The following is a 27872-nucleotide window of genomic DNA, read 5'->3' on the forward strand; positions in this document are numbered from 1 at the left end:
TAAGTCACCAACAATAAGCCACAACTTTATTAAATCAATAGAAATAGTATAAATCTCAATTTCAGCTGCACCGACCCAAGAGCAAGACCAAATGAGTTCAGTCCGAGGGACACTCACATCGTCAACTCCTACAGGAAGAAAGGGGAAAAACTCAATCAGAATAAAATAGATGAGAGGATGTAGCATACATTAAAGGGGCTCTATCATTGGGAAAATTCATTTTTAACTAAATCACATCCTTGCATAGCCTTTTAGAAAGTCTATTCCACACCGACCTTTATATGTAGATTGCCTCAGTGGTTTCTGAATAAGTCCGTTTTTATTCATATGCTAATTAGACTGGTGCACGATGCATCGTGCCCTCTCTGCTATTCATTCCTATGTGTGTGTACTGCACAGGCTGCTGCTGAGTTCCTGCTTCCTGTTTGCCTCACACACATAGGAGATAATAGCAGAGACAAGTGCTGCTGGGAACTTCCTGTGCTGGCTGGAAGCTCATTCGCATATGAATAAAAAAAACGGACTTATTCAGAAACCACTGAGGCAATCTACATACTAAAGGTAGGTGTGGAATAGTATTTCTAAAGGCTATGCAAGGATGTGATTAGTTAAAAATTACTTTTCCCAGTGATAGAGCCCTTTTAATTAGAAAATGTGTATGATGTTCTATGGCACACATGTGAGTAACTGATATAATGCTTGGTTGGAAAAGGTTAAAGGGAGTTCGTCACCAAAACCCAGCATCAGATTGACTCAGATGACCCTACACAAACTACCTGTGGAGCAATCTGAGTAACCGGAAATATGTCAGATGGTTCACATTCAACCACCACACTTATTGGTGGTAACTACACTACATTTGCATGTCACATTTAACATCACCACTACAACTTAAATTATAGACCAAGATCAGGGGTAAACCTACCCCTTTCGCCGCCCGAGGCGAACTACAAAAAGCCAAGCGAGGCGGAGCGAATGGGGCGTGACGGAGTGAAGGGGGCGGGGCTTAGTGCCGTTCGCCGGCAGAGAGCAGGCACGGAGAGGACCTGCTCTCTGCCTGAGCGTGAGGGGAGGCTGCTGGAGCAGCGCTGCTCCAGTGGCCTCCCCAAACCACCGATCGGTGCTAAGCCAGCTTGTCTAAGCCGGCACAATAGCATAAGGCTCCTTATTTTTTGTAACCACCCCATTAGTTTTTTTGGTGCCCCAGGTATTGGTTACATGATCATTAGAGGTCTAGCCATCTTGGCATGGGGCGCGCATCTAACTCTAGAATTTAGTTTAGTATTAAAAACATTTTTTTAACGTCATATGTATCAGTATGTAGCACACAAAGTGGTACATTCCCTTTTAAGGCTGTCAGTAATCGGTCTGCATGTGTGTATTTGGTTTAGCCTCAAAAAACAAGCAACCATCATCTGAAGTCCTTAAAGTTGCAGCTGCAGAATCTAAAGCTCAAGGTACTAAGAAATAAAATGGCATGAAGGCAAAATTGTCCATGTAATGTCCCAAAAGTGCTCCCATAGATAAGCATATTTATTTAGACTAAGCTGGCTAAGACAGCTTGTCCTGGACTGGCTTAGATAATCAAAAATGCCGCCCTCCCTGGGGCCCTGACATAGCGCCGCCTGAAACGCTCGCTTCAGGTCGCCTCATGGGAGGTGCGGCGCTGACCAAGATCAAGGGTATTCCAGGACAGAATACTGGCGCTTATGTTGACTGATTATCAGGGGTCCAACTTACTGTCACCAACAGCAATCTGTCGTTTGGAGTGTGCAGGGTGCACTGTAAATAAAGCTTCATGGACTGTAGCAAGCAGGAAAGATACTACAGGCTTGGTCCTAGTCACTTCAAAAGGACTAAACCTTTAATGGCTTTGCCAGCTGTTGCAGGTAGTACAGAGCGGTGTCACTCCTGATTCATTGCGACTACTTTAAATTGTAATTTAGAAGCTGCTCCTCCTCCTGACTTCTCTATAGTTCTCCCATTACCTCACCTAAGCCAAGCGTGTTTAGTTAATGACAAGAGATGAGTAAGCTGACGCCAGACAATTGTGGCAGTAGTGGGGGTTTTTCTCCACAGGAAGAGGAAAGGATATATGGGTGCCTTAACCGTGAACAATCCCTTTAAAGGGGCTTGCCATAATTTTGATACTTAAGATAGGGCATCAGTAGCAGATTGGTGGAAGTACCACAACTGGCAGTCCTCCAATCATCTGATACCAGCTGAAGACATGCTGGCAAGAACAGTGTACATGGCTTTAAGTACACAGCTCTATACATTATGTAATAGCTGAGCTGGGTTACAGCCGTTGTCTGATCCCCACCAATTACATATTGATGACCTATCCCAAGGTCATCAGCATCGAAATCCTGGAAAATCCCAAAACAAGTCATACTGAACAAATGGCATGCCCAATCTGTCTTGATCTACAAACTAAGTAGAAGTAAATTTACTTCTACTTGATTACGTAGGTCGAAGGACCTTTTTTGCTAGCACCACAACTCTGCTATAAGAGTTTCCGGTACCACCGTTATTTTGATCTACAAACTGACTTGAACAAATATGAATAGATATGAGCAAAATCTGTAAATATGACACGCCAGTGTTTTTTTGTATTTTTTTTTTGCATATGCGGCTTCTACAATTAAGGGCCAAGCAAACAGTATATCTATTTGAAAAACCACTTCTGTATACCAAACTTGGTACAAGAAAAAGACTTACCATGATGGCGTTTACAATGTCATTGCTGTTGTTCTTGAGAGCACGTACAGCCTTCGCCCTGGACACATTAGCTTGTGACATTACAAGTTCGATGTCCTTCACCTCTACTCCAGTCTCGTCAACCTGAGGAGAGGAAAAGAAATGTTGAATCTTAGTGTTATGGCCCAATGTCTTATCACATATGATTGAGTGCAGAAAGTAAAATGTGGGAGAAAAAAAACTAAAGATTGTATAGAGAAAAGTATATTTTAAGTCTTCAATACCTAACAATTAACCCAAACCAAGTACAAGACATTAAAAGATAATCTCACCTCTTCTTCTTCGCTCTCCTCCTGTACTGTAGGAGTCTGTGTGTTTTCCTGTATGTTTGAGACTGCTTCTCCCTGTACCTTGAATTTTTCGGCAGCGGCCAGCTGGGCTTGTTGTGAGAGATCTTCAATCTATAATATACAGAAATAACACAAGTTGACACTAGAAGTTGCATTTGGCACAAAAATCATAAAACACCTCAAGTCTTGATGGCTGTTTGTACACACCTTAGCTTCGCCAAAGACAATGTAGGTGTCGGACGCAGGACTCTTGTATACGTCTGGCTTTGTTATGACAAACAAAATGTTCTTAGATTTTCGGATAGTGACTCTTGTAACTCCAGTGACCTGGCGAAGCCCCAGCTTTGACATAGCCTAGGATTTAAAAATTAAACATGAATTTTTAAAAGTTTCTACATTTTATATAGTTCTACCCACTTAAGTCGTCATAACATACATTATGTGAGATACTTAAAAAAAAAAAAAAAAAAAAAAAAGTATTACTATATTCTGAAATCACTTTAAGGTTGCATGCTCGTGGTACAGCTATAGTGTGCAGCCAAAACCAAACTCATCTGTCCAGTGAAAGAACAAGATCCCTTCACAATAAGGCTGGGTTTACACCAGTGCTTTTTTATCCCCTGAAGAAATGCATGCAGTTTTTAACTACAGTTGTATACAGTACCAGATTTTTCTATACGCGTCACTTGTATGGTGACAACCAGTAAATCAAAGGTGCACGCATGCAGTTCTTCAACAAAAGTGCCGAGTAATCCCAGTCTTATGGGTTTTTTGGCCATCACATGTGGGCAGGCTTTCATGTGTGGACACACCTTTACAAGAATTTTGCACTCAAAGGAATAAAGGACATGTTTTAACATTATGAAGGAGGCCTAAAAAGTCGGAGGTGGATTTTTTATATTTTTTATTCGGAGATGATGCGATACCTTTCTTGCTTTCTTTTCACTCCTGCTCTGTTTTGCTTTGCTGACAGGTTCCTCGTCTATTTCTGCTGCTGCTGCAAGCTGGTGATGAAACAGAACATGAAGATTACTATATGCACATACATCATCCACAACAATACATTCACAGAAATAGTAAAAGTGGAAGCTTACCTGTGCCTGCTGTGTAGAGGTTTGTGTGGAGTCCTGTTCCAGCTCTGGAGGAGAATCATCACTGTCAGATTCTGTCCCTGACCCTGCCAATAAAAACACACACATTTAGGTGTATGGCAATACCAGCAATGAAGTATGGAAGCCAGGTCTGCGCTGGGAACAACCTACATGTAAATGAGAAAATAGAGCAAATTTACAAACGTATTAATAAACTGCGAAAACTACATGCCGTCATAAACCAAACCTAAACACCTGGGTTAGGAACACGCACACATTCACCACCGAGACAAACTCTTGACATACACATAACATCCAAATTATCAGGCATTTCATAGCCTCAGAAGTGACAGTCCTGTACCAACACTGAATGTGAAGATCTTGGCCCTCACCATCTATGGCCATCTTTTACAAACAAGCACAGAAAACAGGAAGGAAGGGGGGGGGGGCACAAAAACTTTACAACATGATAATTGTGAGGACTACTGTTTGAAGTGACCCCCTCCCCCTCCATTTTCTCTACAGGTTGGACAGCCCCATACTCCACACAGTAACATTCAGTGAGAGGCAGAAGCAGCTCTTAATACAGAAGCAAATGAAAGAGTGAAACAATATAGGATTCCACAGAAAGGATCCAAAATTAACACACATCTGTAAACTATCCCAATAGGAATTACATGAAAAACGAAGCAACATTGCAAGGTTTCTCAAAAAAATAAATCATATTTTGTTTCTAGAACTCCTGTGTTAGGTAGCAGGCGAGCACATTCTGTAGTCTCATACTGTCTTCCATCTGTCCTCTTATTGCAAATATTGTCATATTGAGTAGAAGTAGAGGGCAGGCAGAAGAGAAATGACGCCATGATCCGACTACACAGGATCTGTTGGCTGCTACAGGGAGAAAGTCTGCATAGGAGCTGTCGAAACAAAATAGTCAGGAGGTTTTTTTGTTTGTTTGTTTTTTTAAGTAGCAATCCAGTAAGAATCATTTGTTTAAAAATGATCCTGTGGTCAGTGAAAGGTTATTGATTTACTGGCAGCTTTACAGTGAAGTTATATGCTCACCACCGAAGCCCTGACATCCTCTCTGCTGCTCACAGCGTTTCCCGTATGAACAGATCAAACCCAGAATGCAACATTAGAGCCTCTGATGCCCAAAAATCTGCACTGTGAGCGATCTCCTGTACATTCAGAAAACTGTATACAGCAACACTGTGGTTAGCGCTCTGGAGCAGAGCACGTAACTTCACAATAAAGCCATCAGCAGGTTATTCGGTAATATTACACCACAAGCAGGCTTCTTTAACTGAAGAATAAAACTATCTTCAACACATGTAAGGGCAAAACCAGGTTTTCCAAAAACACAGCGCTAAAACATTTATGCACAAAGACTCCCAAACGGTCAACATAAATGTAGTTTTTAATAGAGTTAGGCATCTATATGGTTAACCAAACAATTCAAAACAAGTGGTTTTCCTTCCAGTTCAGGATGCAAGCAGCGTATATTAATATGTGTACATTATACCACGCACATTTCATCACCAAATAGTATGCGGCATACAACGTGGAAAGAAAACTACCATGACCTCTGAAACAAAGCATCAAACCAAGCTCAATGGATACATCTTGAAAGTTAGTTGTATTAATGGTATCAAAGCAGAAGACTATCCATGCAATGCAAAGTAACACTAAGATACCCTTGTCGTTCTTCACAACTGGCTCCTTCACAGGAGCAGCTACAGGTGGTTTGGGAGCCACAAGGTCCACCATGACCGGCTGAAACACTGCTTCCTTAGCAGGAACCTCTGGGGGAATCAGAGGTGGCATGTCGTCCTCTTCAACCGCAACGGGTGCAGGAGCAGTAGGTGAGGCGGGTGTTTTGGAGACAAGAGGTTGAGAAACAGAAGCGAGAGGTAGAGAAGGCACAGATTCCACGGGAGGTAAAGCAGGAGGAGGGGTTAGCTCTTTTGCAGGACTTGGAATATCTAGCTCTGGAGCAGAAACCTGAGACACTTTCTCAACTTTATTAGCTAAAAGAACAGAAGAAGAACTAAGATTAGCAGCAGCAGAGAATGAAAAATCTGTAGAAAGGGTCAAGTCATTGCTGTTATCTGACGTGGCAGAAGCAGACATAAGAAGGGAAGTAGCACAAATCACCATAAGCGAATCAGGCTTGGCAGACTCATCCACAGACGAGCAAACAGGTTCAACATTATCCGGCAGAGAAACTGAAGAACCAATAGGCTCAGGCTCATAGGATGAGATAGGAAGAGATTTATTACTTTCAAATACATGGCCGTCTTTGAGAGGGGTAAGTAGGAAATGTTTGGTACCTTCATCAAACTGCACAGGAGAAGTAGAAAACGATTCATTTATACCCTCAGACCTCTCAGACAATATTACTTCAGGGGATAAATTTATATCCATTTTGGGCTTTTCAGAAGATTCCTTAGCTTTCTGGCTCGATTCAATAATAGAAGGCTTTTTCTTACCTAGCATCTCACCAAAAGCCATTTCAGTGGTTGAGCTCTCTGTACTATACACTGACTGTATACAAGGCAACACATTGTCAGCCTCGCCCTCCACTGCTGGAGCCATCTCAGGCTCAAAGGCCAGATTTTCACCCTCCACTTCGGAGGTCCCATCAGGCACAGAAGTCAGGGCCTCACCCTTCACTGCGATAAATGCAGGAGTCAAATCATCCAATGGAAGCATCTCCGCAGAGACAGAATCCTCTTCTGCTATTGGAACCACCACAGACAGAGATGTCTGGTCAACTTCATCGAAAACATCCAGTGCCTCATTATACAGCACTGGAGCCTCTGCCTCCTCAGAGGGGGTCGCTGGAACTTCCTCTTCAGATATGGCATCCACAACCTCTGCTGTCTGCTGCTCCTCAGTGGGGGCAGCCGGAGCGTCCTCCTCCTTAGAAGGAGCAGCCTCATCAGAGGGGGCAGCAGGAGCGTCCTCATCCTCAGAGGCGGCACATGGAGCTGCCTTCTCCATTTCAGAAGGGGCAGCTGGAGCTTCTTCCTTCTCAGGAGCAGCCTGAAGCTTCATTGCCTCAGAAGGGGCAGCCTGAAGCCCCGCCTCCTCAGAGGAGGCAGCCGGAGCCTCCTCTTCAGAGAAGGCAGCCAGAACCTCTGCCACCTCAGAAGAGGCAGCAGGAGCTGCCTCCGCCTCCCCAGAGGGGGCATCCTGAACCTTCGCTTCCTTAGATGGTTCAGCCAAAGCTGCCTTTTCCCCCTCACAAGGGGCAGCTCGAAACTCTGCCTCCTCAGAAGGGACAGCTGGAGCTCCCGCCTCCACAGAAGAGGCAGCTTGAACCTCCATCTCCTCAGAAGGGACAGCTGGAGCCTCCAACTCCTCAGAAGGGACAGCTGAAGCTTCCGCCTCCACAGTAGGGGCAGTTCGAACCTCTGACACCTCTGAAAGGAGAGCTGGAGCTTGCGCCTCCTCAGAAGGGACAGCTGGAGCTTGCGCCTCCTCAGAAGGGACAGCTGGAGCTTCCGCCTCCTCAGAAGGGACAGCTGGAGCTTCCGCCTCCTCAGAAGGGACAGCTGGAGCTTCCGCCTCCTCAGAAGGGACAGCTGGAGCTTCCGCCTCCTCAGAAGGGACAGCTGGAGCTTCCGCCTCCTCAGAAGAGGCAGCTGGAGCTTCCGCCTCCTCAGAAGAGGCAGCTGGAGCTTCCGCCTCCTCAGAAGAGGCAGCTGGAGCTTCCGCCTCCTCAGAAGAGGCAGCTGGAGCTTCCGCCTCCACAGAAGGGACAGCTGGAGCCTCCAACTCCTCAGAAGGGACAGCTGAAGCTTCCGCCTCCACAGTAGGGGCAGTTCGAACCTCCGACACCTCTGAAGGGAGAGCTGGAGCTTGCGCCTCCTCAGAAGGGACAGCTGGAGCTTGCGCCTCCTCAGAAGGGACAGCTGGAGCTTCCGCCTCCTCAGAAGAAGCAGCTGGAGCTTCCGCCTCCTCAGAAGAGGCAGCTGGAGCTTCCGCCTCCTCAGAAGAGGCAGCTGGAGCTTCCGCCTCCTCAGAAGAGGCAGCTGGAGCTTCCGCCTCCTCAGAAGAGGCAGCTGGAGCTTCCGCCTCCACAGAAGGTGCGGCTTGAACCTCTACCTTATCAGAAGGGACAGATGGAGCTTCCACCTCCTCAAAAGGGACAGCTGGAGCTTCCACCTCCTCAGAAGTGACAGCTGGAGCTTCCGCCTCCACAGAAGGTGCAGCTTGAACCTCCTCCTCCTCAGAAGGGACAGCTGGAGCCTCCGCCTCCACAGAAGGGACAGCTGAAGCTTCCGCCTCCACAGAAGGGACAGCTGGAGCTTCCGCCTCCACAGAAGGGACAGCTTGAACCTCCTCCTCCTTAGAAGGGACAGCTGGAGCTTCCGCCTCCTCAGAAGGGACAGCTGGAGAATCAGTCTCTTTAACAAGAGATTCTTTAGAATCAGAGAATGGTGCATAAAGGACATCAGTACTTCTATTCTCAGGAACAGAACTACAGTTATCTGCATGCAACTCATCTGTAGGAATTTCATATGTGCTAAGCAATAATTTTTCATGTGTGGATGCTGCCCCTACAGAAGACACCTCAAAGAGTGAACAATTTTTCAGCAGCGTTTCATTTGGCGTCCAGTCAGTAGTGGAAAACAAGCCAGGGTATTTTAAACCCTGCACTGAAGTCCCCTCTGAAACCCCAACAAGGGGAGCATCTACTACATCTGCAGCACACAACTCAGACATCAAATGGTTCATGTTAGAAGCAAGCATTGCAGGGGAGGTTTCCACACCACACTGGCTTATAGCTCTATCAACTACAGCAGATGCTTCTAAAATCAGTGAATCAGAAAGGCAAGCTAAAGAGTGAGCAGATTTATATCCACAAGTAGGGAAAAATGGGAAAGCAAACATTATATATACAGATATGCAAATATGACAAGGCAAAGATTGATATTCCAAAGATATTCACAAAAAAACAACTAGTGGAGTTACACTAGACATAGGCAGTCGATCCAACATGGGAGCTGCACCTTGAATATCTAACCTAAAGCATTCTCAAATGTCTATTACCCACTCATGAATGGCACATGTAAGGTATATTCACACATTATGGTAACACTGCAACAACATGGCTGCTTGTAATGCCATGTGTTATCTCTGTAGGAACATACTGACCGCCTCATGTGAATAGTCAGGTTTTTCTTTTTAGCTGCGATTCTTCCAAATCAGAAATAGCGGCACATGACGGGTCATATGCCTAACTCATGGAGAGTCTCCCATAGAGGCCTTACAAATGGCATACGATGAAGCAAATCAATCTTATACCTGTAATCTCTTTAAATGTCACAGCTTTGGAGTAAAAACAAAACAAAACTGTGCTTGACCAAAATTATATTTGGTATGATAATCGCACAGACATAAAAATCCTTGTACATTACAGAAAACTACATATCCACACTTTACTGACAAACAGGTGAGGACAGGTAGAAGCCTGCACTACTTATAAGACATGGACTAGCATCTTGAAGTTAGGGTAAGCAACTACCAATACCAATTCAACATACTACATACTATTAGAATAAGACATGCATGGAAAAAGAAAACATGTATAGTTCTCAGGCTTATTTCACAGCATGTTTTCATAAAAAGAAACCACAGAAATGAATATTAATGGATTTGGTAAAATACCCATTAAAGTCCATAGGCCAAACATCTGCTAAGAATTTCCTTCAGATATACTTTTAAGACAGTGTACACACCCATCATTGAGTATCAATGGCAGATAATGGGACAGAAATCTAACTGACTTTATTACAGTCAATGGTGTCCATTGGGCACAGGGTAACACACTCGCCCCCTACTTGCTTTCTGGTTCTCATTTGGATGAAACAGAACAAAAACCCCCGAAAATCCTGAACTGAGATGTGAACCCAAGCTAACATTTACTGCTACGCTATGTGATCAGATCCATGATATGAAAGAAGCCTTATACACTGCAGGTGCCCGGTTAGTAGAGGATACAACTAAACGCTATCACCGGATACCTGAAGTGTCAAAAGCAGCAACAGGGACTGCAAGAGTAACATAAGAAATGTGAAGAGATATATTGCATTCCCCACGACATTAAGACTCTAAAAACATAAGACTTAGCCAAAGCGACTCTGCAACTTACTGCAAGTCTCCTCAAAGACAAAAGGTTTGCTTAGACTCTGCAACCTTCTAAATCTGTCACCCATAGCCCTATCCACAAACAAACTAGGAAAAGACTGAACACGTAGAACTTAACATATATGGTACTGTTCAGTATTTGCCATCTTGAAATGATCGCACATTAAAGTGTACCTCCAACTTTTCTCCTACTTAATACTAGCATGTTATATTGTGGCTGCAGAGTGCATGGTACTTCTACATGCTGTACAGAATACCTGGAGCTTTGGCGTCCACAACGGGCACTGCGGGAGTTTTCAAAGGAGTTTTGCCTTCTGGAGCTAAAGGAAAGAAAATGTCCTCACTCATTGAAGCAAAGGCCACTTAAAGCCCAGGTTACACACACCTTTAAGGGCATCTGATTTCCTAAGACAAACTTTTAGTGATTGTTAGCAAAAGAATAGGGAACTCCAAGACATTAGGCCATAGGCAAGACTGCTGTGGATTTTTCAGGAACGTTGAGGCAGAATCTAAAGCGGAAATTAATTTCCATCACGGACTGGCAAGCAAGCCACATGTAAATGAATGCTATAACAGCAGGTGAATGCAGGAAAAAAAAAAAAAAAATCCCCACTTATATGGCCAGTGAATTTAAGTAACTAAATCCTGAGACAACCTTGGATGTGTGAATATGGTCTTATGCCAGCTCAGATACATAAGAAAGCTGTACTTTGGTTAGGATTACTGTCAGACATCAGCAGAGACAGCTGTCCTCCACAAGAACAAAAGAACAGGAATACTGAAATTCATTATCTAATGTGCATGGCCAACTTTAGTCCCCAAATCAATACTGTGCTCATGTGCTTGAAGGGAAGGCAGGCGAGTAAGTGATACTACAAGGACAGTGCTACACAAGGACACTAAATCGTGATGCTGTGATAAGCAACTGTTGCTTAAAGGGTTTGTTCACTTTCAGATGTATAATCGAGAAATTTTTGTTTGTATAATAAAAAGTGCTACAAGGTTTCAATATACTTTCTGTATCAATTCCTCATGGTTTTCTAGATCTCGGTTTGCCGTCATTCATCATTCTTACCTCCAGATGATAAAAACCAGTCCATGGTCATGTGATTGAGACCAGGTGCCTAGCTCTGCCTGGTAACAAGCTGTATGCCTGTGTGTCTATTGCATGACTGTATATCACATGACCCTGGACTGATTTTTATCCTCTGGAAGTAAGCAGAATGAATGACAGCAAGCAGAGATCTAGAAAACTGTCAGTAATTGATAGAGAAAGTATATTGGAAAGTGTCAGTAAGAGGACAAACCCTTTAAGAGTCCATAGGATTCCATTACATTGTGTGACACTCATGCACAAGTTAAAGGCCAGTCGCCAAAAGTGACATAAGACTGAACAGTGCCAGCTTTATTTCTCACACCGTACACAATACCTGGAGCTTTGGTGTCCACAACAGGCACTGCGGGACTTTCTGAAGTGGTTTTGTGTTCTGGAGCTATGGTGAAAAAAAAGCATCCAAAGTCTGATCAGGGCGCAGGTTATACACACACCGTGTAATGGCTGAACACAAGATCAATCAGATATCTCCTTTATGAGTGGTCAGCTGCTTCCAGCTGTTAAGATGGCCATGCACTTTTAATACTTCCATTAACAAGAGGAACAACAGAGGATTGACGCGTAGCAGTCACATAAGGTAAGATGTCCTTGTATTTATTAGCTTGGTCTAGTAGATAGTTGAATTCCCCATGTAATATCAGGAGACCTGACAGGTCCTCTTTAGAGCCGAGTCTGTACAGCTAATAGAAGGCCGGCTTTATTATAATAAATTGGGGATACATGTTAGTTGGCACAGCAAACTCTTCCAAAATAGTTAATTGTGGTTGAACAAGCAATAATACCTGGAGCCTTAGTATTAGCAGGAGGTTGTGCAGGGGCCACAGGGGGAGGCTGCTCTGCTTTTGGAGCTAAACAAGAAACATTCATAAGTATAAGAGTAAAAAGCCATATACTAGTAGGCAGTTCTTAGTATCTAAAGCACCAATACCTGATTTTTTAGCCACAGGCACTTTAGGAGCATTGGTCTTAGCAGGTTTTGCCTTTGGAGCTAAAGCAACAAAAAAATACTGTCTTGACTGCTGGGAACGTGGGGTTATATCACTATAAAGTTGGTACTACACAAGGACAGCAGTGTGATGCAGAAATTACAGTGTCTTCAAGATTACATTGAGCTGAGTGACTTCCATGCACGTCATAGGGCAGATACTTAAGAGTCACATAGGAGTGAGTGGTACATGCTACACCCCCACACTGCACACAATACCTGGAGCTTTGGCCTCCACCACAGGAGCTGCGGGACTGTCGGAAGCTGTTTTGTTTTCTGGTGCTAAGGTGAAAATAAATCTCCTTATACAGTGACACATATGTTGGTCAAACCCCAGGTTACATACATCTACTAGTGGCTGCAGCATTAGGCGTTAGAATGCCCCCCCCCCCATTTATACCTTTTAGTCACATACATTACTTGGTAACGCCTAAGACATTTATGCCTACATTCACATAAACCTCCCCCCCCCCAAAGTTCAGCTTGCTTACTAGTTTAGGAAGAGAGGAATAGGCTAGTGTTTTACTAATGGCTACTAATAGAAACGAGGCTTTATTACAATACACTGGCTATAAAGGTTAGTCAGCACTGCAAACATGTTCCAGAAATAAATGGATTCAGACAAGCAATAATACCTGGCGCCTTAGTCTTAGCAGGAGGCTGTGCGGGGGCCGCAGGGGCAGGCTGCTCTGCTTTTGAAGCTAAACAAGAAAGATTCCTAAGTATCAAGTTTATAAAGCCAGATCCCATACTGTACATGATATTGGTGCATTAGTATGCTATAGTGTCAGTTTACTGGGCCCAAGACATACAATGTATTTTATGGTGCAGAAATCTAGCAGGTGGCAGACTGGCTAGTGATAAGTATAATAATTTGTTATATCCTGAGGAGTTCAGCATTACCTAGCAGATGGGACAGTAAAGGCCCTTTCACACAGGTCAATGCAGCAGGCAATGATCAGGAATGGTAATTCCTAGTAATTGCCACAAGGTGGCAGTGTTAAGGGGCCTGTAAGGCTGCCTTCACACGGAGTTTATGCTCCACTCATTCAGACGCGTAAACACGTGTAAGGGCTCGTTCACATCTGCGGCCCGGCACTCCGTACTTAGGTTTCCGTTTCCTGCCTAAAACACAGGCAGGAGACGGAAACCTGCAGGAGTCTCTCACCCATTCATTTGAATGGGTGAGAGAGATGTCCGGCCGTGCGCGGTGGTGAGCGTTTTAGGCTCTCCGCCGCGAAACCGGGTTTTATAATCCGGACACAGAGTCGGACATGCAGTACTCTGCGTCCGGATAAAAAAATCCGGTTTCGCGGCGGAGAGCCTAAAACGCTCACCGCTGCGCACGGCCGGACCCGGTCTATGGTTTCCGTCTTCTGGCATGCAGAAGACGGAAACCATAGAACGGAGACCCCAAACGCAGGTGTGAACACAGCGTCAGAGTGAGTACTGTAAAACACAACCCCATTGACTTCAATGTGTGCCGGGTTTGCGTGCACTACACATTGAAATCAATGGGAGGCTTTTAAACCCATTGATTTCAATGTGTAGCGCGCGTAAGACCGGCACACATTGAAGTCCATGGGATTGTGTTTTACAGCGGTCACTTTGACACGTTTATGCATCTGAATGAGCAGAGTGTAAACTCCGTGTGAAGGCTCCCTAACAGTGCTCCATCTAACTCTGCTATCTTCTGTCTTTTCCATCTAGTGACGGATTCAGGGAGAAGTGAATGCCCATCGGGCACATCTATTCCTCCACAGTGAACATCTATCTACAATACTGAATTTCTACCTTGGAATAAATATTAGCAAATAAAAGCTTCTAATAACGAATCGTGGTTTAAGCAAGCGATATACCTGGAGCCTTAGTATCAGCAGGGGGCGCTACTGGAGCCGCAGGGGCAGGCAGCTCTGTTTTTGGAGCTAAAGAAGAAACATTCATGAGCATAGAAAGCGTGATCTATAAAATACCACATATAACAAGTCAGAAGACTCCAGTGCACTACAAAGCCTCTTTAATGTCAATGTGATTTTTATATAACATCTCCAACACTATTGTACCCACAAGATGTAGCACTTTAGATCTCAATTTTTAGATTTTATCCTCAAAGATTTAGCAGATCAGATATGGTTTACTTGTAACTGGAAGAGTTATTAATCTTTTGCCAGTGGTTACACTATAAATACACATTAATATATGGCGGGTCCTCCTCACAACCAGTTCACATACATTAAATCTAGTAGGACAGCCGCGTTCTGAGTCTAAGCTCCCAATTTCTGTGAACTTTCTTCCATGTACATTTACCTAGTGCTGGAAGTTTAGTAGCCACAATACCAATACCTGATTTTTTGTCAGTAGCCACAGGTACTGAAGGGGCTTCGGTCTGAGCAGGTTTGGTCTTTGAAACTAAACCAAGAGGAAAAACATTCTGCTGTGACTGCTGGGAAAGTGCGGCATGGGGTCACTATAAGGCCTTATTCACAAGTCCGCATATCAGGTACATGCTCCATCAACAGATTTCATGGCTGCCATATACACACACATTCATTTCAATGTGTTCATTCAGGCGCCGCCTTTCTGGCAAATAATAGAACTGAAAAAGCCTTAAAATCAAGAGAACCCCCACCCCTTCGCCAGAATGGAAGCGACTCATCTCACTGATACATCACACCAATAAATGTCTATGGGTACCGCACCCAGAGATATAAAGTACAAAAAAAAAACCCATGAAGTGTGGATCAAACACGTACAGCACACCACCTACAAATTATCACAGTGGGGCGCTGTCTGTGACTAAATCTCACATGTATGCAGAGTGCAGATGTGTACGACACAAGGATAGAAGTGAGAATGCAGGGCGTTTGGTGTTTATACCATTACATGGATTTGTATGACTTTCATGCACAAGTCATGAGGCAGATAACTAAACAGTCACATAGGAGTGAGTGGTGCATGCTATACCCCCCAATGCACACAATACCTGGAGCTTTGGCCTCCACAACAGGCGCTGCGGGACTGTCTGAAGAAGTTTTGTTTTCTGGTGCTAAGGTGAAAATAAATCTCCTTATACAGTGACACATATGCTGGTCATAGCCCAGGTTATAAACACCTACTAGTGGCTGAAGTATTAGGAGTTAGATTGCCCCATTTATACTTCTAGTTTTAGTCACATACATTACTTGGTAACCAAATATAAATGGTATATCCCATGCCTGTGTTTGGAGGGCTGCGACTTGCACATGGTATATGGTTAGGGCTAATAGTGTCATACAAGGAGAAGCTACTAATAGAGACAAGGCTTTATTACAATACACTGGGTATAAAGGTTAGTCAGCACTGCAAACATGTTCCAGAAATAAATGGTTTTAGACAAGCAATAATACCTGGAGCCTTAGTCTTAGCAGGAGGCTGTGCGGGGGCCGCAGGGGCAGGCTGCTCTGCTTTTGGAGCTAAACAAGAAAGATTCCTAAGTATCAAGTTTGTAAAACTATAAAGCCAGATCCCATCCTGTACATGTGGGTCATGGCGTCACTATAAGGCCTCATTCACAAGTCCACATATCAGGTACATGTTTCATCCGCATTTTTCATGGATGGCAAATATACATATGCATTTCAATGTATTCATTCAGAGGCCGTTTTTGTGATAGACAATAGGGCTAAAATGCCCCCGAAAAATCCTTCCTGAGAATGGAAGTGTATCTTTCTTCTTACTGATGCATCACACCAATAAAAGTCTATGGGTACCGAACCTAGAGATATACAAAGTCCAGAAAAAACCTTTCCCCCCTCAGTCATGAAAAGCGGATCAAACATGTACAGCACGCCGACCTAAAAACTAAATCATCACAGTGGGGTGCTGTGAATAAACCTCACATGTCCGCAGATGGATAGAAGTGTGATTGCAGGACGATTTGTGTTCATACCATCACATTGAGTTGTGTGACTTTCATGCATAAGACATGGGGCAGATATTAAGCTCAATTGCTAAAAAGTCACATAGGAGTGAGTGGTGCATGCTATACCCCCCAATGCACACAATACCTGGAGCTTTGGCCTCCACAACAGGAGCTGCGGGACTGTCGGAAGCAGTTTTGTTTTCTGGTGCTAAGGTGAAAATAAATCTCCTTATACAGTGACACAAATGCTGGTCATACCCCAGGTTATATACACCTACTAGTAGCTGCAGGTTAGGTCATAAATGGTTCTCTCCCTTTTAAATTCATACAAGACATGGACAGGCGACTTCCACACATTTAAGGGACCACTCATATTAATACAGAAGTTCCCTGATGGGCCGACAGTGTCAGACTGCAGATATACTCTACTGATAAGGGAAAGGGCAAATACCCAAACATCCATATTGTCAGAGAAAGAGCAGAATACAGAATCGTAAGAAAAGACATCCCAGTACTGCTAGGTCTGGTAAATACCATAGAATCCATAGAATGCCAGAATAGCTGACAAGTCCTTTTTAGGTCCATTTAGGTAATGGAAATATATATTAGTCAGCACTGCAAATTGTTCCAAGAAATGAAGTCTGGTTTAGGCAAGCAATAATACCTGGAGTCTTAGTCTTCGCAGGAGGCTCTACTGGAGCCACAGGGGCAGACTCATTGGCTTTTGGAACTAAACAAGAAATATTCATCAGGATTGAGAACATAAACTAGAACGCCAGAAGGGACACTATATACCATGTTGTAGATTCTGGAAGCCAATTTTTTTTTTTTTAATCAAAGATCAAGATTTGGTAAAACAAGCGTACATATTACTATCAACTGATTTAGTCGCAGATCTTATGCCAAAGATTATAACCTACTAACTTCCAACACTTGTGATACAATAACCATATTGTGGGTCTCAGAATCCATTTACCCAATGCTGGCAGTTCTTCTATCCACAACAACAATACCTGATTCTTTCCCGGTAGCCACAGGCACTGAAGGGGCATCGGTAGGAGCAGGTTTTTTCTTTGAAGCTAAACCAAAAAAATAAATGCTGTTGTACAGCCAAAAAAAATGTGTGGTGGGAGGTTGGGGAGCAAGCATAAAGATGGTGCTATACAAGGACAAATGTGTGAAGCTCTGATAAACAATTGTTCCCGAAGATTCAGTACCCATAGGATTACATAGAGCTGCGTGACTTGCATGCACAGGTCAATTCATGCTAAAGCCCCCACACTGCACACAATACCTGGAGCTTTGGGGTCCACAGCAGGCGCTGCAGGACTTTCTGAAGCAGTTTTGGTTTCTGGAGCTAGGATGAAAACATCCAAAGGCTGATTAGACCATGGGTTATGTTCAAGTCAGTGTAAGGCTAAGGCCCCACAGGACGACCAACAGCTATAAAGTGCTGCGGGAAAAACCGTGGCAGGAACACATCGCAGTTCTTCCCACAGCGCTTTAAACAGAAAGTTTGTGGAGTTTTCCTTTGCGGACATGCTGTGATTTTTACCGCAAAGTGGGCATGAGATTTGCAAGAATCCCATCCACTTTGCAATTACTGTAAAATGCTGCAATTATTTCTGCCGTGAGCAAAATGCGGCATTTCTGGCCCGTGGGGCTCCAGCCTTAAGGAGGACCAGTCAGCTCTCCTGATGGATATGCTTTAGTAAATATGTCTATTTCCAATAAAGAACTCTAGAAAAATTTTCTTATAGCTCTGTGATGTTCCTCTGTTATCCCTACTAGAAATTTATGAATTAACTAACATCTGCATATAACCAGTAGGGGGCATGTCCAGGCACAAACAGTGCTTACAATGCCAGAATGTATGGACACACCCTTGTGGCAAAGTCCTAGAGGAAAGCTACAATATGGAGCTATAAGAAAATGTGCTCCAGAATTGTGTAAGGGTGCCTTCACACAGAGTTACGCTTCGTGCATTTTGTCCATTTTAAACTTGTAAAAATACACGTGTAAAATGTAGTAAGTGTGTTTTTGCGCGTGTAATTTTACTTCCGCAAAATTACACACGTAAGCCATTGAACTCAATGGCTTACTATATTTTACACGTGTATTTTTACACATGTAAAACGGACAAAATGCACGGAGTTTAACTCCGTGTGAAGGAACCCTTAGATTGTATTTATTTACTAGAACAGATACCTTTCAAGAAATTTAAGCTGGCTTCTCCATAAACACCCGATACCTGTTTACTAGTCTAGTGAGGGAGGTATGGCTAGATCAGACACCTCTAGCCATGGTTACCTTCTCAGCATAGAGGTGACAGCGTCACTGTATTCTACTGTATCGCTAAGACTAATGGTAATAGTTTATACATGTCCAAAAGGAACGACAATCCAAGGAAAGGCGTCCATCATTGTTAAGTGAATAAACAAACAGCTTTTTCAGATTGGGTTTTTACAGCCAATAATAAAATGGCTGTATTATAATACACCAGGAATAAGTGTTAGTCCACGCTGCAAACATTAATTCCACTTTAGGCAAGCAATAATACCTGGAGCCTTAGTCTTAGCAGGAGGCTCTGCTGGAGCCACAGGGGGAGGCAGCTCTGCTTTTGGAGCTAAACAAGAAACATTCATGAGCAACAAAGCTATAAAAAGCCACATATCACATATAGACTGACTGTCAAGGACTACTGATAAGTCTAGCAAAAAGGGCGTTGTAGTCTCAATGTTCAAAATAAGCTGTAACCCCCCTCCCCAAACATGGCTTACAGGGCCAGTACAAGTGCCTGCAAATTCACAAAGCCACCATAAGGCTGGTGCTACACAGGGACAGCATGCTTATTTGGTGACTGAATGGTACTTGCCATGCGTCCCACACAGCGCACAATACCTGGAGTTTTGGAGTCTGCAATGGGTACTGCAGGAACCTCAGCAGCAGTTTTGATTTCTGGAGCTAAGGCAAAAATAGATATTTTCACTATGCCAGGTTATGCATACCGTAATACACTGCAGTGTCGTATACTAGGAGATAGTGGTATAGAACTGCCAGGAATGGATAATCTGGAGATCTGCTGCCATGCAACTTAGTAAACTATCCAATATGCCATTAGTTGGAAAAATAACCAGAAGTTAAATACATGGTGCTTCAGTGGGGAGTACAGAACAAGTATGTAGAATATACAAAGCTAGACTACTGACAACTAGGCAAACACGGCAACCATTTAGCTGAACACTCCCCATTTACATGTACCCCTAAGTACCTGGAGCTTTGATTTCTACAACAGGCTCAGTAGGGACCACAGGACTCGTTGTCGCCTCTACTTTAGCAGCGGTCTCTACTTTAGGAGCTAAACATAAGAATATTTTGAGTATGCAAAATACAACATAGGCATTCAGTGGACAGTAGTCAGAAGACTCATCAGAACAATAGCTCCATAAACAGACAGAAATAACCCTTGAGGGCATGCTGAAGACGCTGCAGGCAGGAGTGAGGGGCAGAGAACTCTACAGCTCTGCATGGGTGAGATTCAAGAACTACAAAGTCAATAGCATTACCCAGATCTATGCATTTAGGGATGCCATTAAAAACAAACAAACAAGGGTAACGCAAAAAAAGGAGCAGGGCTACACCGATACTTTGTATTCTTGCTGCACAATTGTTGAGCTGCAAAGACTGGAGACAATGGCTTTCTGTACACTCATAACTACCTATTTGTAACTATGAGGCATTAAACAGTCTTCCTACCAATACACATGCCAGAGAAACAAACACTCTTATTACACAAAGTCAGACGTTTTCATGCATTAACCAATCCAGTATATATTGTTTGATGATCCAGTTATTGGTCACGCATTATTTCGATCCCTACAAGACAGATGACATGCAGAGTCATGCAGCCATTGATACCTAATGCTTTAGATTCAGCAACAGGAACCTTAGGGGCACCAGACTTGGCCTTTTTCTTTCGTGCTAGAATAAATAAATATGCTTATCTATGGGAGCACTTTTGGGACATTACATGGACAATTTTGCCTTCATGCCATTTTATTTCTTAGTACCTTGAGCTTTAGATTCTGCAGCTGCAACTTTAGGGACTTCAGATGATGGTTGCTTGTTTTTTGAGGCTAAACCAAATACACACATGCAGACCGATTACTGACAGCCTTAAAAGGGAATGTACCACTTTGTGTGCTACATACTGATACATATGACGTTAAAAAAATGTTTTTAATACTAAACTAAATTCTAGAGTTAGATGCGCGCCCCATGCCAAGATGGCTAGACCTCTAATGATCATGTAACCAATACCTGGGGCACCAAAAAACTAATGGGGTGGTCACAAAAAATAAGGAGCCTTATGCTATTGTGCCGGCTTTACATTCCGTCAATGGTCGAGAGAACAGACCATAGGATCACATCACACTGATCAGTACTCTAGTTAAGGTTGACGTATTAGTCTAGATTTTATTGGCAATCATGAAAATGGCCATCTGCTATCCCAAATGTATGGGCAGCTCAAACTGCAATGGGCACCCGTGAAGTAAGATTCTTCAATGTTAGAGAATATATACACAATCCACTTTTTCACTCTCAGTACCGCAAGATGGGAATACCACTGTAAAGAGCAGTAGACACTTTATATTGCAGCAAATTATTTTCAGCATCAGAGTCTTTCTAGGAGGGTGGTGCTACTTATAAGGTCTAAAGAAATGGGTGGAACAAAAACTGATCTGCAGAAAAGGACATGAACAGGCATGCTCTCCCGCCCAAAATGACAACGCGCAGAGATACTGGAAGGACTGGTCGCTTAAGGAACCATAAAGTATTATCCACAAGAAATATTAGAATAGGACTTGCCCAACACTAGCTGTCTCGACAACCCAATCACCCAGTATAGTTTTGAGTCAGACTGGACAGAAGGGTAAGCCTTGACAATCTTTGTAACAGACTACTTTAAAGGTAAAAACTCCAAGGATTACATATTTGCACAAAGTGACCAGAAGAAACCCTCAAATGCTGGAAATTAGGTGATTTTTTTGCACTGGTGACTTTTTCTTTACAGGGCACATAGCTAACCAACTTCAATTAGCAATTTACTTGATGCCTGGAGAACAAGTCTGAAATTGCAGTAACAAAAACAAAGATGAGATCTAAGATAAAGAGGACCTCCGATTATACAAAGCTTTACAAAAATCATGGAGAAAGAAACCAAGTTAAACTTGTGAGTTCCTTGAAATCACTGTTAAAAACACAGTCTATGGAGAGTGGACCAGAGGAGGCAGAAACACTGCTGAAGGCTCTAGTAGTCAGTGACTCAGAAGTCTGGCTTACAACTTCACAATGCTACTAGATCATGTCCTCCATGCTTTGAGAATACAAAGGATATAAGGAATAAGCATGTCAAAAAAAAAAAAAAAAAAAAACACAGAAGAAGCTATCTCCTACTTCCTCCTCCCACCAAAAGGACAAGTTAATCGCCTTTTTTTTTTTTTTTTTTTTTTTTTTTAATCAGGCAGAATCTGACAACATCTGCTCCAAAAAAAAAAAAAAAAAAAAAACTCCGTGTGAACACACCCTTACAGAATAGCGTAGGGACCTGTAACTTGATCTTAGTGATGGTCCATTCTGGACAAGGATTTCAGCAGTGAATTCAGATGGACTCAACAGTTCAAGAGGCAGGGAAAGTACAACATTTTTTTCTTTTAACAAGACATTGAAAAACTGATCATCTTTGTCTGTAGTGATTTATGGAAAATTGCCTATATTCGAAAGTTCGCTTCATTTTACAGTCAGCTTTATATTACACATAGTTCAGCAGCACTATTACTACCTGCTACCTCTGCCAGTGTTAGTTCCCAGATGGACACGGCACACTATTAGTGAATAAAGCAGCAACACTACAGTCATACCTGAAGTTTCAGTGGGCGTAGGTGCCCCCGAGGGAGGAGCGGTGCCATCTGTGACTGAATAGATTGACAACAAAAGATAACGCAAAACTATCCTGATAGTTACAAAACACAATATACCTGTTCCACATCATACAGAAAATTGTCATTGTACACATTAAAATAACTTGAACCTGATAACTTATCTGAAGGTAGGCTACCTGATTATTCTGGTAGTATACAGTAATGTCTTAGGTCAATAAAATAAAGACGCAGTTTCATGGACTGAGTTGTTATGAGTTAAGACCTTTGATAACTAAAATAGAAGTGTGTTGATAATAGATAAAAAATATATAAAATCTGATTGAGTTTTGAAGGGAGTGCAAAAACTAAGACAGCAGTAAATGCACCGCAACAGCGAACCATCGATATAAACATTTACTACAAACACTTTTAGAGTCCCGTGGACACTCTTGAGGCATGCAGGGCGAAAAAGCAAATGCTGTACACAGGGTAAAGCCAGTGACAAAAGAGATAGGTCTTGATCAGCAGACCATGCACTGAAGGAAATGCTTCAATGTACTCACTCAGCACTTTCCCACAATGGAGATTAGCAGAAAAGGGTGGACTACTTTTTTTTTTTTTTTTTTAATTTTAAAGACTGAGGTGACAGGATGAACAAGTATACTGAATGTGGTTCATTCTAGATTGCAATAATGAACAATTTACAGAAAACAGACAATTGTGAGCGCCAATGGATATTGGACAAGCAAAAATGCCCTAATTATTTTCTTAGTAATGTTGATGGGATCCATATTGCTTATGTAAAAAATAAAAGACTACCAGATTGCCATACAAGTGATACATGCTGCTTTCTGCGACAATTTATTATTTGACATGCTAGATAGATGTATGTTATAGCAACTCCATAAGCAGATACTTACCTGAAGGCTTAGAAGAGGCTTCAGCTTGCGCTGCCTGAGAAGCCTCACTAGCCACCTCAGGCTTCTGAGAGTCAGGCTTTTTCTCCTGAGCTACCACAGCCGCCTCTGTGGGTGCAGCAGCCACACCAGTGGGCGGAGGAGAAGTTACTGTAATAACAGCAGTGGGTAAAGAATTCTATTTATTGTCCTGACAACCTCACACACCAGTCAGTGAAGTTAGAGAAGAAAACCAAAAGGCAAGCTTTAAGTAGAGTGAGCCAAAGAGAACGTGACATCAAGTTACACCTGCAAGCAGTACACAGGTATCTTTCAATCCAGAGAGACAGACACACACACACACACACACACACACACACACACACACACCCTATAACATCCTTTCCATTCATTTAGAACATCCAACTTTGAAATGCATCGAGAGCTCACTATCACACAAAAGTGTTAAAAAATTATAAAAAATTAAAAAATTAACAGGTCCACAAGAACGGCAAGAAGCTTTTTTTCTAGAATATCATGGGGACCTATACAAGATTATGTGCTAGAAATGACAAAATCAACTGGTTAATGCAAAGAAAATTAGACAAATTACAAAATTAGGAGGCTTCCAACCTATGCAAGCTTTCCAAAAGAGTGCATCGCTTGTGTCCTGGCCAACGTGCAGTGTAACCGGTCCAGTGTAAACACAAGATTAGTACAAGGACAGCATTATGTCACACCTCTAATGTGAACACAGGCCAGATCTGCAGGTTCTCTTCATCAGGAGCACTCCATCTCCAACAGTCACATTTCCAGGGATATTCGTGTAAAAACAAGGTATCAGCTATCCTCTGGATACATGGAAACTAGGAGAAAGACCTGCTGCTCTATTCAGAAGGAGGTACAAGGGACCGACATTCACATGCAGCAGCACCCCGTCCAATCTATAGGTTATCACCTATCCAGTGGATAAGGACCTGTTTTTACTGGAACATCCCCTTTAAATAAAACACAGATGAGAACATAAGGATGCCGGACACTGTATCCTATCTGTTGGAGTTGCAGTCTGATGAAGAATGAGTAGAATATGTGAGGCGGTGGTCATGCACTTACCCGTCTCAGCTTGAGGTTGGTGGAGTTCTTGCTCCGCAACAGGGACGGTTTCTGTGGCTTCACCGGGCATTTCTAAAATTAAAACAAATAGTAACTATTGAGTCTAAAATCACCTATAGCAACCATTCCTGCTTCTCTCTGCCATGTAAAGGCCCTATTACATAGGCAGATGGTCAGCTAATAAAACATTCACGCCTGAACATTGCCCAGTGATGTGTCAGTCCCTGGCAGAACATCTCTCTGTATACATAGGGCAAATGCTTAAAAAAAAATGCCAGTTGTATTAGAACAAAAATACATTCCAAAATGATAATTGCAACATATAAATAAACTACTGCCGTTCATCTTGCCATATCATTGATTGTCATAGGCAGAAGATCTTTCCATGGAGAAGGACCCAACACTAGATAAGGCCATAGATATAAACATGACACCACAATCCAATGTAAACTAAAGAAAGGGGATGTGCTGTGAAGACAACCCCCTTCTCTAACAGACAGCTGCCCTGGTGAACAGTTGGCTTCTGGGTGATCAGCCTCAGATATACTAATAAAGGGTATATTAAGACCTACACTACTGGGGTGAAACCTACAGAGTGGCCACAGATCAGTTACCCACCAATTTGGAGAACTATTAAAATAACTTAAATCACCTTGAAGAGATCCAAGTCTGGGTATTCAGAACGTAATATGGATGAAGATTATGTATGACTGTGTTTACAAAACTATTTAGTCTTTACTGACTGTTACAGTCGTTTAAATTGGACACAAATATTCAATGACACCAGGTCATGGACAATGAGTTTTCAAAGAACATCCCTTTAAGGGAAGCTTATCTGGGAATCCAAGAAAATTTCAAACATGGCCAACTTCCTTCTAACCTATGTTGGCAATAACAATACTATTTTACACAGTGAAAGTTTCTTATGGATGAAATGACCATTCACAACTTCTAACACTATGTTCCCATCTGAGCTCATCTATCCTGGTGGATTGCACAGCTCAAGAGGCCCCAATAACTCATATGAGACCATCTGATAAACATAACTGAGCCACAAAATATAGTTCATCTTTTGACTGAAGATCCCGGCTTGACCGTGGCTAAGCTGAACTAAACTTATAGCACTTACAATGCTGGAAAGCTAAGTTCACAGAAGTCACAGTGAGGTCAGTAAATACAGCCGTCTATATGAACATATTCAGGCCAAGAAGTATAGTGTGTCTGGAATAGGGCCCTGGATAGTATAAGAAGTATAGTGGGTCTGGAATAGGGCCCTGGATAGTATAAGAAGTATAGTGGGTCTGGAATAGGGTCCCTGGACAGTATAAGAAGTATAGTGTGTCTGGAATAGGGTCCCTGGACAGTATAAGAAGTATAGTGTGTCTGGAATAGGCCCCTGGACAGTATAAATAGTATAGTGGGTCTGGATTAGGACCCCTGGACAGTATAAGAAGTATAGTGGGTCTGGAATAGGGCCCTGGATAGTATAAGAAGTATAGTGTGTCTGGAATAGGGCCCTGGAAAATATAAGAAGTATAGTGTGTCTGGAATAGGGCCCTGGAAAATATAAGAAGTATAGTGGGTCTGGAATAGGGCCCTGGATAGTATAAGAAGTATAGTGGGTCTGGAATAGGGCCCTGGATAGTATACGAAGTATAGTGTGTCTGGAATAGGACCCCTGAACAGTATAAGTAGTATAGTGGGTCTGGAATAGGACCCCTGGATAGTATACGAAGTATAGTGTGTCTGGAATAGGGCCCTGGACAGTATAAGAAGTATAGTGTGTCTGGAATAGGCCCCTGGACAGTATAAATAGAATAGTGGGTCTGGAATAGGACCCCTGGACAGTATAAGAAGTATAGTGTGTCTGGAATAGGCCCCTGGACAGTATAAATAGTATAGTGTGTCTGGAATAGGGCCCCTGGACAGTATAAATAGTATAGTGTGTCTGGAATAGGGCCCCTGGACAGTATAAATAGAATAGTGGGTCTGGAATAGGACCCCTGGACAGTATAAGAAGTATAGTGGGTCTGGAATAGGACCCCCCTGGACAGTATAAGAAGTATAGTGGGTCTGGAATAGGACCCCCCTGGACAGTATAAGAAGTATAGTGGGTCTGGAATAGGACCCCCCTGGACAGTATAAGAAGTATAGTGGGTCTGGAATAGGACCCCTGGACAGTATAAGAAGTATAGTGGGTCTGGAATAGGACCCCTGGACAGTATAAGAAGTATAGTGGGTCTGGAATAGGGCCCCTGGATAGTATAAGACGTATAGTGGGTCTGGAAAAGGACCCCTGGACAGTATAAGAAGTATAGTGGGTCTGGAATAGGGCCCTGGATAGTATAAGACGTATAGTGGGTCTGGAAAAGGACCCCTAGACAGTATAAGAAGTATAGTGTGTCTGGAATAGGCCCCTGGACAGTACAAGAAGTATAGTGTGTCTGGAATAGGCCCCTGGACAGTATACGAAGTATAGTGGGTCTGGAATAGGGCCCTGGACAGTATAAGAAGTATAGTGGGTCTGGAATAGGGCCCTGGACAGTATAAGAAGTATCAGCACCAGGCTGCATGTACATACATAGTGAGCACATGGTTAGTAAAGTAGTCGCAGACTCTCAGCACTGCCTTATATGACTAGATTATTAGCCTCTGTGCTCAGGGTCTCTGTTCCTGGTTCACAGCCAGTCTATGGGGCTGCTCCAGTCACACTATATACTACCTAGCGGCCTACTTCTGGCAGACATGGCTTACAAGCTGCTTATACAGAGTTATTTGAGAGAAGTGCAGGAAATGTGAGCCCAGGGCCGGAGCAGCGGGCAGGACTCAGGCCTGTGCCAGGTTCACACAACCTCCAGTCCGTGTGGTGCCAGCAATATATCCCGAGGCCCAAGGACACGGTAACACATCGCCACGGACCTACACGTCCTCAGGCTTCTGCCTTGGAAGGGGGCAAGAGCCAGCGCTCCACCTCTCCCCTCGCTCTCCATGTTACTTCCCCGGTACCGGCACCTTCCCCGGCCTTTCTAGGTCTATCCTGAGCCCACACCGCGGGCATACCCCCAGTATCCTACACACGGCACCCTCCCCTTGCCCTGGGTGCTTTCTAGACCACAAACCACTTTGAGAACGTTTAGGATGGAATTGGATGCAAAAGAGACACTTACTGTGTGAAGAGTTCAGATCCAAGATGGCTGAAGAAAGAACGCCCAGCGAGAACTGCTTCCGGAATATCGCGGCGCAGGAGGTGTGTACTTCCGGGGTGACGCTCAGTGGTCACGCCTGCTGCTAGGAGACAGGTGGGAAGGTGCAAAGTAGCCCCTGAGAGCAGCTGCAGGCGTCAGTCACAGAGGTCACGTGTTGTGGGTGTATTACGCAGTACATGAATAACGGCGGCTCTGACTGAAGAGGCTTCTCCATAAGGACCTGCTCCTTATCAGGGAGGCTGAATAGACATTTTCCTTATACTCTTTGGGAGCCATTTTCCATTGCTGATGAGAGCCTTTTCGCCCCTAGTGGTCAGGATATGAACTGCGATAGAATTTAGCTGCCGCAAAGTGACTTGACGAAATCGCGTTCTCTTTAACCCCTTCCTGCAGCCATTTTCTTCTTACTGCCTTCTAAGAGCCATACTTGTTTTAT

The 27872-nt window shown here is 43.3% G+C and overlaps 1 protein-coding gene across 12 annotated transcripts; it reads right to left on the bottom strand.

The window, feature by feature from the left end:
- NACA (nascent polypeptide associated complex subunit alpha) lies at window positions 1–27477 on the bottom strand. 12 transcript variants are annotated; one of them, XM_075265623.1, is made up of 31 exons: window positions 27398–27477; window positions 24231–24302; window positions 23142–23288; window positions 22222–22275; window positions 20371–20436; window positions 20219–20281; window positions 19572–19658; window positions 19202–19264; window positions 18861–18926; window positions 17595–17657; window positions 17314–17379; window positions 16965–17030; window positions 16446–16508; window positions 15786–15851; window positions 15383–15445; window positions 14743–14808; window positions 14259–14324; window positions 13035–13100; window positions 12619–12681; window positions 12343–12402; window positions 12197–12262; window positions 11731–11793; window positions 10558–10620; window positions 10177–10203; window positions 5839–6171; window positions 4145–4227; window positions 3977–4054; window positions 3258–3404; window positions 3033–3161; window positions 2722–2844; window positions 1–128 (listed from the first exon to the last, which is right to left on the bottom strand). In XM_075265623.1, exons 2-31 carry the CDS (start codon window positions 24298–24300, stop codon window positions 114–116), a joined length of 2451 nt encoding a protein of 816 aa, XP_075121724.1. In that variant the 5' UTR covers window positions 24301–24302; window positions 27398–27477; the 3' UTR covers window positions 1–113. The 12 variants fall into 12 exon arrangements, with proteins under 12 accessions (XP_075121724.1, XP_075121729.1, XP_075121730.1 ...); XM_075265628.1 differs by lacking the exon at window positions 18861–18926; XM_075265629.1 differs by lacking the exon at window positions 15786–15851.
- Window positions 27478–27872: the final 395 nt, after the last annotated feature.

The sequence above is a fragment of the Leptodactylus fuscus genome, chromosome 2 (genome assembly GCF_031893055.1).
Source record: "Leptodactylus fuscus isolate aLepFus1 chromosome 2, aLepFus1.hap2, whole genome shotgun sequence".
NCBI classification, from domain to species: Eukaryota; Metazoa; Chordata; class Amphibia; order Anura; family Leptodactylidae; genus Leptodactylus; species Leptodactylus fuscus.